This window comes from Oryza glaberrima, chromosome 11, assembly GCF_000147395.1.
Source record: "Oryza glaberrima chromosome 11, OglaRS2, whole genome shotgun sequence".
In the NCBI taxonomy this organism is placed as follows: domain Eukaryota; kingdom Viridiplantae; phylum Streptophyta; class Magnoliopsida; order Poales; family Poaceae; genus Oryza; species Oryza glaberrima.
The window spans coordinates 19,192,838-19,207,773 of NC_068336.1; the positions used below are offsets into that span (position 1 = coordinate 19,192,838).

Below are 14,936 nucleotides of genomic sequence, written 5' to 3' on the forward strand. Positions count from 1 at the left end.
ACTCATTACATGTGTGTCTGGGCTTATCTGTTTCTCATCAGCACAATCCAGTAGATAGCTAGAACCCCATGTCAGGTGCTATTTTTGAGTTATACTGAATGACACCCGCGCTTTGCTACGTATGAATGAGTATATGTTAAATATTGTATAAATGATGGATGGATTTGGACTGAAATATTTTGAAAATGATGGTTAAGCATGTATTTGTTGAGTTTTAGAATGTAATAAATTGTAAATATAATTACTATGCTTGCATGTTAGGCTTATAATAAATACAATGTTTACATGTTAAACTTTAGGTGGTCAATGGGTTATAACTTAAAAGAAGATATATCTGGCTGACAACACAATTGCAGGAGCAAATTAAGCTCTTTTGTTAGCATCATGTCGAAAAAAAAAACTAATGGGCTTTGAAATGGCCCATCCAACAATGTTTTTGAACACACACAATTAGTGTATTTAGCCAGCAATGCTCTTTTGAGTTCAGTGGTTGCATTGGGCCCTAACAGGCTGACAGTGGTAGACGACTTGATCATGTGAATTCAAAGATTGATTCTTCATTTTCTATTGTGAATGTATCTGTAGTTGTTGGGGGTCCTAATTTGTGGTTATTTTGTACAAAATTTAGATTAGGTGTGGGTGAAATGCCTGTGAGCATGTGGTCATAATTTTGATTTTTTTTAAAAAAAAAACATAGAGTTTGCAACAATTATGTGTCGGTTCCTTCATATGTGAAATCCTCATTTGCTGAATTTCTCAACAAGGAGAGTTAGATAATTTAAAAAAGGATTAATTAGCTCCTCACCCAAAAAAAAAAGATCAAGTAGCAGTTTGGATTACCAGATGAAACGACATTATTCATTTCTGAACTACTTGAAGCACAAGCATTAATTTGTATATATTTTTTCGAGATAATGGATAAAAATCCTATCTACATATAACTATATAAGTATTAGCATATATACACACTCTGAAGTCCGAACAACATCATTTAGATAGCCAGTAACTTATCCCATGAACTTAGGATGCAATTACAAACAGCAACATTCTTACATACTTACGTATACAAACATACACACACTATTTAATTATTATACACCGTGCATCTTTTGTCACAGTATATATCGATAACTGAAGCAGTACATTGACTGTTCCAATTTCACACACATGGGTAGCTAATTAACACAATAATTAAGGGTTGACTTTGATCACTAGTTGGTGGAGGTTGACTTGGTGAGCTGCCAGCTGTACAGGACGGCGCCGGTGACGTCATAGAAAGCGAAGCTGGCCTCTGCCATCGTCAGCTGCATCGACAGGAACCCTTGCCCGTCGTAGATGAACTCCAGCTTGTCCGAGGTCTGCTTGAACTTCCCTGCCCACGCCCTCGACCCGCCCCCGCTCGTTATGAATTCAAGTGGGCTACAATTTTTGTTTCATCGAATTCGATAAGAAAAAGGATTTAAATTTGGCACCAATGGCTAGAGTGGTAACCAAAATGTAACAGTGGTACTGTGCTAAAGGACAAATTTTCCGTTTTTTGAGGAGATATCATGAGGTACAAGAATACCAAATTTTGCACTATACAAAATATATATATATGATACCTATTGAAGTATTGATGCCTTTCAAGGATCGTAAAAAAATTCCGTGCTAAAGTTATAATTACCTGTCAATGCTGGTGATGCGTTGCAAGCAATGATCATGGCCGTTGATGTACATGTCAGCCCCATAGGTCTGAAGTTTTCAAAAGTAAAAAAAAAAAGGAAAAAAGAAAAAAGAGAGGAGTGTTTCGGTCAGGATTTGCATTTAATTTGTGTGGATTTTGTCAGAGAATTTGAACTCAGCTCATACGTGAACTTAAACTGATCGATGATTCAATGTATAGGTGTACCTTGAGGACAGGGAGGAGCATGGCGACGAGGTCGGTGGTGTTGCCGTGCTCGCAGCCGCTGCTGATGGTGTGGTGTCCGACCACGATCTTCCACGTCGCGTTCGACTGCGACATCGCGTCCCCTAAATCCTGAATGCGTGCAAGCGACCGATTTAATTAATTAACATGTGACTAATCTTGATTAATTCATTCGGAAATAACAGCTCTAAGCTCTCGTGTACATATAGCTTCTGTTTAAGCAAAGGCCGGGTTTACATAATAATAACTTACCGTGAGTAGAGTGGAGAGGTAGGTGTCTCGAGGGGCGACCTGCCTCCAGTCGAACTTGCTCTCATTCCAATACTTCTGCACGAACGGCACCGTGTCCACCAAGAAGAACTCCGCGATATCTTTAATTTCATACGATTAATTTTGAAAAATGAGAAATTGTTACACATATTTCTTTTTCTTCTACAGATGTATCGTCCTATGAAAAGCTTTTGGATGAATTTGTTGGTACGATACGACGATGTGTCATATGCAAGTACATACCTGAGTCGACGATGAAGGACTTGTTAATGGAGGTCCAACGGCTGTCGACGGCACGAATGGCAGGGCTCTGCTGTGCGAGGGCATCTCCAGTGTAGTCATGGTTGCCGAGAACTACACACATGCAATTGCGCATATAAATATATGTGGGTACGAGAGATGAGAAATTTTACGGTACTTGAGAAAGTACTTGATTTTTTTTAAAAAAAAAGATATTTTGATACATCGAGATACCTGATATCAAATTTTATATTAAAAAATATGATACCTCATGTTATCTTTTCAAGAATAGGGAAATTACCCATGGGAGATCGATCGAGATCGAGGCACATAACCGATGATATCGTTTTATCATTGACATCTCAATAAATATATATATATATATATATATATATATATATATATATATATATATATATATATATTAAATTTGTTTGGTGCTCCATGGTGCCCGGGCACCATTGTTGAAATTGAGTATATACCCAATTCAAATGAGTATGAAACTTTTTTAATTACTTAGGTATTAACATTAACTACTTTACTAACTAGTTCAAAGCAAGTTTGAACTGAATTTGAACTTGTTTTTGTTAGATTTTGATTGTAGGTATATAGCATCCATACATATAATTAGTTAGGGGTAATCATGGATTGTGAAATAAAGTTAAATTTGAGTTGTTTTGTTGATAGGTATAGGTATGAATCGAATTATTATAACTAGGTATATACTCACAATTTGAAAATTTTGAAAAATTTGAGTGATTTTGTGCATTTGATACCATAGTGCCCGGGCACCATGGTGCCCCATATGAGTGTCCTCTATATATATATATATATATATATATATGGTGGACATAATATTATTGTTGGATGCAATTATTATTACCAATGTACCAAGGCTTCTGGAGGCTATCAGCGGTGTAGATGTTTGTGAAGGACTCCTGGAAGCTGGCCGTGTCGTTGTCGCCGGTGAGGCCATCGTTGTAGAAATTGTCGCCGGTAGAGAGGATGAAGTCGGCAGCCAACTCCTCCCCGATCACGCCCATCTGCATTTACAATTCAAGTACACACATTGTGGCCAGTCTTTGATAGGCATGCATGAGCTGGATGGCAACTTAATTATCATGCATATTAATTACTAATCAATTTTGATTTTGATTTGGAGGGAAATCATAAGCTAGTTATTATATCCACATTAGCTAAGTAATTTAGCTATAGGTTCAAGTTGACACATGCAGGGAGCTAGCTAGTAGTAGCTCTCTTGGGGAGACCCACCCAATCAATTTAAGTTTGTGGCCAACAATAATTTGAATATTGTCCATCTCAATTAATTTGAACTCGTTTGTTTGCTTCAGAAATAGCACTATATAATAGTGACATGGCTTACCTAACAAATACTTTCGGCTACTTATGTAAATGAAGACCCCATGCATGATAAGCTTCAGGGCACCAAACATGCATGCATTCACATTAATAATAACTAAAATTTGTTAGCTAGTTCATTATTGGTGCTCATTAATAGGGGCCTCCAAAGGCATTGAGAGAAGTCTTTGAGGTCAACCATAGTATGGTAGAGTCGATATCGTTCACAGACTAATTAATGTTGTACTTCTCCATTTGTCCATAAATAATTGATGGGTGCCAATGCAAGATCCAATTTAACTTGCAAAATTTGACCATATATAGCCTATATAATATAGTTAGTTTCAAAAAGTAATGACTTTAGATATATCTTAAAAAGTACTTTGTAATCTCCTAAACTTATTGTATTTTATAAATTTGTTCTAATATAAATTGTGCACACGTCCAAAAGTTGAAAAAGAAAGTTTTACCAAATGAAGTACTCCATCCGTTGCTCTATTATGATATCATTTATGTAATAAAAAACATAATCATAAGTAACTTAAATACGAATATCATAAATTTAGTTAGTTTTTTGTCAAAAGAAATTATATATCCTACTAGTTTGTTGGTCAAAGGTTTGTCCTACCGAAACAAACAAATAAACAATATACGCTTTATATTTTGAAACCGATGGAGTATTAATTTGTAGACAATAATCACCGATGACTTCATATTTTCTCACGAAAACAAATATATGGAAGGTTCATGTCAGTTATTGTCACCTATTCTATTCCACACAGTTGAGCCTTCTCCTGGCCCCAATATACCATGCTGCCAAAGTTGAAGCTATTTCATGGCTCGTGCTCTATAAACAGACCTGGCAGCTGGGTACGTAAAATATTAATTTGAGATAGAGACATCGAGTTGTCTCTAGTAGATCTATAATCAAAACAATTAATGTCTACAGTAATAGCGGTCAGCATACGTAGTGTTAGCTCTTTGGCTTGTGCAAGTGTTGTCGATGTGTAGTGGTTTTATTTTCTTTTTCTGATTATAGCTTTTCAGGGCTGTTGTTTGTAATTTTTTTTATATAAACCACTGCACTTTCAAAAAATATAATCAAAACAATAACTACAACGGCCAGCTATTACACTGTATGGCAGCCAACAAAATCAGTACGAGCTACACTGGTACTCTATGTTCTTTTGTTTTTTTTAAAAAAAAGAATTATTGTGCTTGAATATAAAGAATATTGTCTCTACATATAAAGGAATAATCATAGGCAGGCCGTTATACAGTTATTCTGCAAAATTGCCTTGCGGTCAGCTTAATCATGCATCCACCTACAATAATATGGTTTCACGAATAAATTTTCTACAATAATATCATTTCACGAACAAATTTTCTACAGATTGACTGTATATAGAGAAAGCCATTATTAAATAAACCTACGGATAAGTTGGTTGCTTGAGAAAATCATTTTTGTCCGCCTACAAAAATGTAATCTGCATATTCTAATTATGTGGTCTTAAGCACCAAAATATAAGCACTTCTAAAATACTATTTATCTTATCAACCATTCCCCATTTAATATTTTTCCCATATATAACCCTAACCACTCTCCCATCCCAATCATATCTAGGGCCATGCATTATAATCTTTTCTACTCAACCTTATTCTTTGTTAAAACTGTAAAATAAACATATTTTGCAATGGAGCTAGGGAGTATATATGCATGTATATATATTAGCTAGCCCTAATTAAAAATTACTCAAAGAAATGGGGAAAAAAAAGAGTGCAGCGGTTTAAAAGCGTGGTCGATCCACGATCAGTTGGTCTCACATCACAAATAAGCAATGTACATACCGGTTATACCTACTAGTCCTCTACTACCTGTATTGTAGCTCTACAAGAGCAATAATTGATCGACAACGTAATACATTCACGAGCGATGGATTGATCGACCGATCGAGCATTGCCGCCACCGAAAAAAATATAGAGGCGGCGCCTAAATTTACTTCGTTGTCAGCTACACACACCAGCCCGTAAATTCATTTATAAGTCAAATAAATAGATAAGTCGGGTCTCAAACATGCAATGTAATGTATATACCTGGGTGGCAACCAACGTCTGGTTGTACTGCCCCTTCCTCCCCCAGTCGCCAACGACGAGCACCGCCAGCGACCCGTCCTCCTTCGTCGGGTGCTCCACCCGAGCTAGCTCCCCCGTCACCGGCGACGCCACCATCACACCAACCATGACGACCACCACAACCACCGCCGCCGCCGACCAACCACACCTCATCATCATCCTCCTCCTCACCACCACTACACAGCTCCGGCGAGATGATCGTGAGAGATAGATGATCGATGGAGAATTGGAGATGGCGATCGACTTCGAGTTTTGAGAGAACGAACTCGCGGGAAAGCCTACTTTATAGCGACGGTCAGCTGGTGCCGATGTGAGGCTGCAGGTGGGCCCCACACCAGCGTCGGTTGGATTCAAAGTTGCATATATAATTATGCCTATATCCATCGTACGGCTGTGGTACGAGCCACGGATCACCCAACGGCGCGGATGGACGGATGGGATCATCGAAGCTAGCTTAGCTCGTACAGGATGAGTAATTAAGAGAGGAAGACTGCACGCCTTGTGTTTCGTCCGATCGAGTACGAAGTTGTTAACTCTCTTTGAAACAACGTGCGCCATTAATTTATTACTGTTAGTGGTTTTTGTAATTGTTTCGTAAAGCCATATATATGTGTGTGTGTGTTGCATTAATTAATTTGTGCTGGTACATACTTGTCTACGTGTACATGTGTACTATGTTTTGAATTAATAATAATTGATTAGTTTGAGAAGGCTCTAGATGCATTGGATAAGGTTAAAGTTAGTTGATTAGGGTTGCATCAAGTGATTAATTTTGGGCTTTCATGGCCGGAGAGGGTACGCTTACTAGGCTAGGGCCCAGGGAGAAAATGGGCCACGCTGCGCCTACCGGCTTGATTAATTATTAGTTAGTGGTTAATTAATTAATGCATCGTAAAGGAGCACTTAACCTCTAATAAATAGTTTTCGACTTTTTTTTATCTCACTTTACACACCACATGAGAACTGCTGAATACGGCTATTACTACTAGTATTTAACTTGCTGGGAGTATATTTTTTTCTTATTTACTATATTCAAGTAATTAAATTCAACGCAATACAGGAATTCAGCTGATACATACGATTAAGGCCCTGCCCTTTTCTGATTAAAATTTGTTAGCATGCTTTTCTGCTAACGGTGTATTTTGTATGAAAATTTTCTATATACAAGTTGTTTCAAAATATCAAATATATCCATTCACTACTGGAGAAGTGGTCTTTAGTCCCGGTTTGCAACTTCCTTTACTCCCGGGTTGCAAACTAGAACCCTGAATCTGGGACTAAAGATGGGCATCATCTTTAGTCCCGGTTGAAATAACCGGACTAATACGGGACTAAAAATAAAAGTGCCACGTGGCTGGCGTTTTTTCTTTTTTTTTTGCTACTTGCATATTGATTTCGCACCAAACTCAACAATAAAATCATCCACAAATTGACATCACAGATTCATCCGCAACTTCATAGAGACATCTAAAAATCATCCACAAATTTACATCACAAAATCATCTACAAATTCAAAAAAAACATCTAAAAATCATCACAAATTTACATCACAAAATCATCCCCAAAATCATCACAAAGTAATCGCCTCCGGCTTGCCCGCCGCCTGCCACCTCCCCTCCGTGTGTGCCACCACCCGCCGCCGCTCGCTGCTGCGCGGGCTGCAGCCGTCCTCCGCTGCGCGGGCCGACGCCGCTCGCTCTCTGCAAATGCCCGCCGCTCGCTCGAGGATAAGGGAGAAAAAGAAAAGGATAAGGAGGAAAGAGAGAGTGGAGAGAGGAGGAAAGGGAGAAGGAATTGTTTGCGCGCGAGGATGAGAGGATAAGGGTGAGGGATTATATACTCGCGTTGAATTTTACCGGGACTAAAGATAGAGAGGGACAGGACGATTTCTGAACCGGGAATAAAAATTATCTTTAGTCCGGTTGGTAACACCAACCGGGACCAAAGATCGTAAAAGTGAGGTGGGCTTGTCAACCGGGACAAAAAAAAAATGATTTTTAATCCCGATTACTATTGGAACCGGGACTATTGTAGTTTTAGACCGACCTAGTAAAGATCAGTTCTCCAGTGATGATTAATTTGTTATGTTTGTGATAATTAAAACTTAGTTAATCATATACTAATGACTTTCTTTTTTTTACATGCGCCGACTTAATCTTCATCGGTTTCAAACACCACCTAAGAGCAAGAAGTTAAAAATTAAAATATTGAATATATCGATACAGTAACTTGGCTCGATCGGTAGTCGATGTGTTTGCATTGTGTGGTTCAGATGACAGTAATGTCAGAAATTTTGCTATGTCAGCCATCCATCTAGGCGAGGATGCCACATCAGTTATATGGAACACCCCTGTGCAAAACCCTCCTTTTTTTTATTTTAGATAATGGAATATAATATCCCGGCCTTTGCTCAAGAAGAGCTACAGCCAATTATTACAAAATAACACTCGAGATAATAGTATAGTTCAAATAAAATAGAACACACTTAAATAGGAAAAGCCAAAATAAGAAGAACACATTTATTCCAGCCTATTTGTGAATCTCCATCCATAGTTGGCATAAAGTTGCATAACCATTGCAAAACCCTCCTAGAAGGGGTAGTGTAAATTATATGGAACACTGGATGACAAACCCATTCTTTGTGCACATTTTTTCTTCACCGATTCAGACACATATATAGGCAAACCGAGATCGCATTCGATTGTTCAACTTTACATTGGATTTTTTTGAACAACACGTATAGGATAGTGTAAATTGGCATACATCATGGGATAGTGCAAGCACACTGGATGATTTGTCAAAAGAACAAGCTGTAGGGAGTTGATCGGAATACATCATGGGATAGTGCAATTGGCATGCATCAGGACCACCTCTCCAATCATGTGTTGATGCTGATGTGCACCCTTGCCCGGGTGGATGGGTGTCGTGGCACAAATATCTTACATGACAACTTTAGCGGTCAAACTTACACCCTTGTCAAGTTATTGTACCGGTATCGGCATGGTAAATGGTCAAGTTTTTACATTCAATAAAACTCACCGATTTATTATATTACAAACGCAAATTACTCTAATCAATATTGGGAGTTGAGATACAAGGTACATGAGTGGTATTGTAGATAAGCTATGTTTTCAATCCTGGACATCCTTCCTCTTAGCTTGCCGACGACTGGCAGCCACTAGAGACAGAGAGGAAAGGAAGTCAAGCGAATGAAAGAAAATGACACTTTTTTTTCTCTACTCACTGACAGATAGAGAAGACAAAGCACTTCCTTTTTTTTCCTTCTTATAGAGTACATGTTTTCTTCTTAGTTCTTAAGGTGTGCGTGACTTAAGCTTTGAGAGATGGTTTAATGCTGGTCCAAAGATTGGGAATTAATAGGGTAATATTTCAGTCAGATTGTTTGCAGGTTGTCGATACCATGTTGAATGGAGGTTATGCGGCAACAGCCTCAACAGCTATTTACGAAGAATGTAATCTAATATGGAGAGGTTTTGATAGCACATCTATTGAACATTGTAATAGAGAAGCAAACAAAGTTGCTCATGCATTAGCCATGGTAGCTTTTAGTAGGAAAGAGTCGTGTATTTGGGTCGATGAACCTCCTGGCTATATTCTAAGTACTTTGGCAAACGATGTAACTATGTTCAATGATCAATAAAGCTAGCCAAATGGCACTAAAATAAAAGGTGTGGGTGACTTATTATTTTTCTCACTGGCCAGATGTTCTCAAAAATGTCTCGGTTAACGATGTGCGGTGCAAAGTGAGCGGTTTGGAAAAATGAGGAATCAATAGTATCTTAATTGAAAGTTTAAGTAGAAACAATTTTAAACTTCAACAAAAAAAATTAAGGATTTGCAATAAGTTTCACCTGAAAAAAGTTAAGGATTTTCAATAAGCTATATGTTTGGAATCATCATATCTCTCAAACATTTATTTTTCATAATAGAATTCAATCCAGACCACTCTGCATCAAAGATACATCAATCCAGCCACACATTATTGATCGGCATAGCAGAGAAATAGTATAATATAACAAACCCTCATCACAAAACAACCACATGTGCAGCTATTGGTGATTTAATATAAAGGAATTTAAATTAAAATTTACACGCAGTTGCTCCCCCAACGTACACCAAAATAATTAACTCTTGTCATCAGCTAGCTTTTTTTAGATAATGGAATATAATCCCAGCCTTTGCTGTCATAAGCTAGCTAGCTAACCATCATGCACCAATATATAATCTCGATCGATCACCTGACGAGCGAGTAGATGGAGAGCATTATGATGAGCGCCATGGCGGCGGCGGCGAGCAGCATGAGCCCGGCGGCGGCGTAGGCCATGTTGAAGAACCTGACCACTTCCCCCGGCAGCTTCGAGCCGCCAAACGCGCTCTTCGCGTCGTAGGTGAGGCCAAACCCGGCCCCCGCCCCCGTCGCCACCAGCAACGCGAATAACTGGCACATAGTGAAAATTCCACTAGCTATTGATCAAGCTCCTCAGAGGGTGGAGCGGAGCTAAGGAGTTGTCGCTCCATCCTCGTATAGTGTAATTTTTCAAGATCTCGAAAGTGTTTGATATAGTTGTAAGTGTCAGGTTTTGATCGGACCGTCATATTGATGTGTTATTCTGTAGCGGTGAGCCGTACCAAACGGGTATGCTGTTCTAGTTGGTCTTGAAATTCGAAATGTAATTAGAGCTAGATGAATGAGTTACCACATCGGCGAAGATGAGGAACAATGCCACATTCTCGCTGCCTCCTATCATCCTCTTCCTCTTGGCGATGCTGACGGCGACGAACGGGATCTGTAGCAGGGTGTAGGCACACCCAATGACAGCGATTGCGAGGACATACCTATACGATAGAACACAAATTAATTGAAAAGTTCTTTTATTTTGCCTTTTCTACCAATACATAGAATCGTGGCAGTTCTAGCATCACCGAAATATATAGCTAGTTAGACCCTTTGAAAAAGAAAAAAAAAAGCTAGTTGCCCCACTTGTCATGCATAATTGCGTATGTAGGTCACGCTCCTTTCTAATGAAGGGATAAATAGATTAAGCATGCTTATTGAATTGAATTCCTAAACAGTACGACTTTTACAAGTACTCTATATATGAATCTCTTATGATATTGTTTCATATTTATTTTCGAACCTTATAATTTTGTGTGTACCATCAAATAAGTATCTTCAGCTATTCAAATCATTCCGCCATTTAATGCGGATTTTATCAGATTTTCAGTGTTACTCCACTATAGTGATGCTGCTGCTTGTGATGGCAGGCAGCGCCAGCCAGCTCGATGTCTCATATATATGAATATGATTCCTATCACTAGGTGCTGACCTGTAGGCGTAGACGTCCTTGAAGGTGATCTTCTTCGGCGGGAGGCCACCGCCGAAGTCGAGGGTGAGCTTGTCGGCGGCGATGACGGCGAGCGACGCCGCGAGGAGTGCCAGCGTCAGGAGGCGGAGGGCCAGCACGGCGGACGGCAGAGCTGTCCTGGAAGACGACGCCATTGCTGCTGCTGTTGCCTCCTCTGCCCGAGGAACCGGTTTTTACATGCGTGACCACTTATGTTCCGCCTGCAATCTAACGGCGGCTCTATTATGGAATGAAAAACGGTTTTCCTAATAGTGCTTATCTGGCTAGCCAGCTATAGAAATTGGTTGTTGTTCATCGTTGAGATCGCTAAGAGGTTTTATATACAAGCAGCTAGAGCATCGGTATCTCGCATCGGCCTGCAGGGAATTTGGTGTTGGCTCCATCAAATTGTTCATTGTTCAGAACTTCAGATCGATCGCCGGCCGGCCGATCGTTGTTGGAGCTGGAACATGGCGACGACACATTATGGCTGTAGTCTTGAGATGGTTGGTTGTTAATTATGTTGACAGTTTTGATTTGGTCTCTTCTGTCTTGTCCGATATGGCGATATATTCAAATCGACAAGACGTAGAGCAGCTGTACCAAAGGACCAGAGGAGCAACTCGATCGATCGATACTTTCGATAGTGCTAAGGGCATTTGTAGTGTTGGTTAGGTAAGTCCGGTTCACAGAAGTCGAATAAACATTTGATTCGATCCATACAACGTTAAAATCGATTTTGGGTGGGACCCATGAAAAAAATCTTAATCCCACATTTCCCTTCCCCCTCACAGCCTGTAGCAACAAGTAATTTTTTATCATCAATGTTCGACTTCTATTTTGAAGTCGCTTTTTCATCTGACACATACGGTTCGCTTCCCATAGTGTGCATAGTTCGGTTTTTTCACGTTGAAATCGATTTTAGGTGCACACTGGAGCTGCTCTAAGGGGAACAGGATCTCTGACTTAGAGCAACCTACGTCAGAGCCTCAAAGGGACGTCCGATGCTGCAGCTACACCGCTTGATCGGCATCGGACGGAGGTGAACAAGCACCCATCCCGGCAGCAAGGCCCTCCTTACGATCACCATGCCGTTCAACTTGCAGGGGCTCAGCTCATCGCAAATGCCATTCACTAGCAAGAAGAGTGAAGATTCAGCAGCGCTCCATCTGAGCGTGAGCTCGAGGAGGCAGCTAGCCATGGCCCATGGCTCGGCCAGAAGCGCTGGCCCCAGCGACAGGAGGTCGGCGTAGGCGAACCAGACACTCAACGTGGACGGCGCCGCCGCAGGATATGCTGCGCTGCGGGCCTGCGGCACCGTCGGCGAAGAACTCGGCGGCATATGATGAGGGAAGCGGCCGGGAGCGAGCCTTTCCGTTTTCGTGGGTTGATTTTGTCAGCGTGGCCGAAAAGAAGCCAGATGGTCTGTCGTGCTTGTTTACCTCCGTCCGATGCCGGTACGCTGCTTGATCGGCAACGGACAGAAGTGAACAAGCATGGTAAATTAACGGAGTTACTAGAAATATAGCGCTATATGCTACAGTCGATTTTTTTTAAGGCACTTACACAGTAGTTACATCTTATTTACACTCCACTTATATATATAATTAGTATGTAATTTTTAAATTTACATATGTAATTTTAGTACTTACATATGTAATTTTGAGACTTACATTGTAAATACACTAAAATTACATATGTAATTTAGGGACTTACAATGTAAATATATGCCGACTATTTTTTCATGAAAAATATGGCGCCATACAGCTGCACCCTAAATTAATTGGCTTCTTTTGTGCTAAGGACATGCATGGATGATCCTAATGCAAAACTATCCATCGCAGCTTAATTTCATCGCGCCGGCGTTCTGTTTGTTTCCTTCAAGGTATTTTGGGTTCGAAGTAAGTCGAAAATTTTCAACTTCGATCAAGCTTAAGTAATTAAGGTTATAGAAAAATTTATTAATATCTACATCATAAAATTTACTATTGAGTATAATATGTTTTTATGTTATATTTGTTTTTATGAAAATGCTATTACACTTCCTATAAAACTTTGTCAATCTTTTAAGAAGTCTGATCACTGATGGAGAAACTATCTTTACTCCTAATTGGGAACCGCTTTAGTTCCGGTTTTATTACTGATGGATGGTTTTCCAACCGGGAGTAAGGATCCGGGACTAAAGAGACAATAGTGGTAGTACCAGATGGCCCCATTTTCTTTTTTCCCTTTTTATTTTCTCCCGAATCAAATAGGCAAATCCCCACATCAAAGTAACAATGTAATATCCCAAATTCACATCACCAAATCCACATCACAAATCATAAAGTTACTTATACACACAAATCAAATACATCACAAAATCGTAAAAATTACACACAAATCAAATACATCACAGATCCAAACAATGAATCACATATTTGACATATCAGTGAATCACAAATTAAAAAAAAAGAAAAAACAATGCCGCTGCCGCGCTCGCCACGACCGTTGGGATGGGAAGGGGAGGAGGGGGGAGGAGGAAGGGGAGGAGGTGGAGGAGAGGGGATGAGGAAGAGAGGATAGATCTAAGCAAACGGAGATAGATTCGATCTGTCTAAGTTGTAACTGTGTAGGAGAGGATAAGTAATAGGGATTATATAGTACACGTTCAATTTGATCTTTAGTCTCGGTTATTGACACCAACCGGGACTAAAGATTCTCGGCCCCCTGACATACATCTGACAGGGGATGGTTAGCAACCGGGACTAAAGATCAAAATTTTTATAACCGAGACTAAAAACAATTTTTAGTCTCGGTTCTTTTTGGAATCGGGACTATCGTGGATTTTGCCAGACCGACCAAAGATGGTTTCTTCACTAGTGAATTTTGGACAAATTTAAATGACTTATAATATAAGGAGCAGAGGGAATATGTTTTTATCTTTCATCCCTACGCTGTGCAAGTACAAGATCTATGGGTCCTTTGTTTGATATTGATGGCACGAATTATACCATGTCAAATAAACGTGTCAAATAAAAGATACTACTACTAAACTATGCACTGTGACAAAATAAACAATAAGAAGATTGCTAATTTTCAGGTGCTGCTCCCTGGCTATCGGACTGAGCCGTCTTCTACTTGTACACCAGACATGAGAGGAAAGAAGCATCTCAAAGAGAACTCGCTTGTCTAACATCGGTCCGAAGATGATGACAGTGGCCCAGATTTAGGTATCCAAGGGTAGCTATGGTGACGATGGGGGTAAGAGAGGGTTGGGGGTGGGGGGAGGGGCGGGGAGTGGAAGGTGTTTATTCGGGCTTGGAGGAATGGCTAGGGTTGCGGTGGGCGACGAAGCGGCAGTAGCGTATGCTTCTAGCGTGGGAAAAAAGGGTGAGTTGCTAGCATCAGTGGCAGGAGAGCCTTGTTGGAGTGTTATGAGGTGGGAGACCATAGTGGCGTGTCGTCTAGCGACACAAATCGTCCGATTAGACCTGGAAGACGGCAGAGCAAATACAACTCACCACCGCTATGTTTGGGGAGGAGGGGAAGGGATGTAAGAAGGGGAGGGGTGGAGGCCGGTCTAGCAGGACTCGGTGGCACTAGTGAGGCCGAGAGGCGGCTCGATGAGGTGAGAGAGGGGAAGGAGTGGTGACGGAGCTAATCGATCTCGACCTAGC

The 14,936-nt window shown here is 40.3% G+C and overlaps 2 protein-coding genes across 2 annotated transcripts; both read right to left on the bottom strand.

The window, feature by feature from the left end:
• Positions 1–962: 962 nt before the first annotated feature.
• On the bottom strand, positions 963–6,152 carry LOC127754055 (purple acid phosphatase 4-like). Its single transcript, XM_052279516.1, has 7 exons — positions 5,873–6,152; positions 3,303–3,462; positions 2,423–2,533; positions 2,162–2,280; positions 1,892–2,020; positions 1,667–1,734; positions 963–1,419 (listed from the first exon to the last, which is right to left on the bottom strand). Exons 1-7 carry the CDS (start codon positions 6,068–6,070, stop codon positions 1,212–1,214), a joined length of 993 nt encoding a protein of 330 aa, XP_052135476.1. The 5' UTR covers positions 6,071–6,152; the 3' UTR covers positions 963–1,211.
• A 3,802-nt stretch (positions 6,153–9,954) lies between these two features.
• On the bottom strand, positions 9,955–11,432 carry LOC127753649 (CASP-like protein 4D1). Its single transcript, XM_052279064.1, has 3 exons — positions 11,260–11,432; positions 10,630–10,768; positions 9,955–10,370 (listed from the first exon to the last, which is right to left on the bottom strand). The coding sequence occupies exons 1-3, from the start codon at positions 11,430–11,432 to the stop codon at positions 10,167–10,169; spliced, it is 516 nt and encodes a 171-aa protein (XP_052135024.1). The 3' UTR covers positions 9,955–10,166.
• Positions 11,433–14,936: the final 3,504 nt, after the last annotated feature.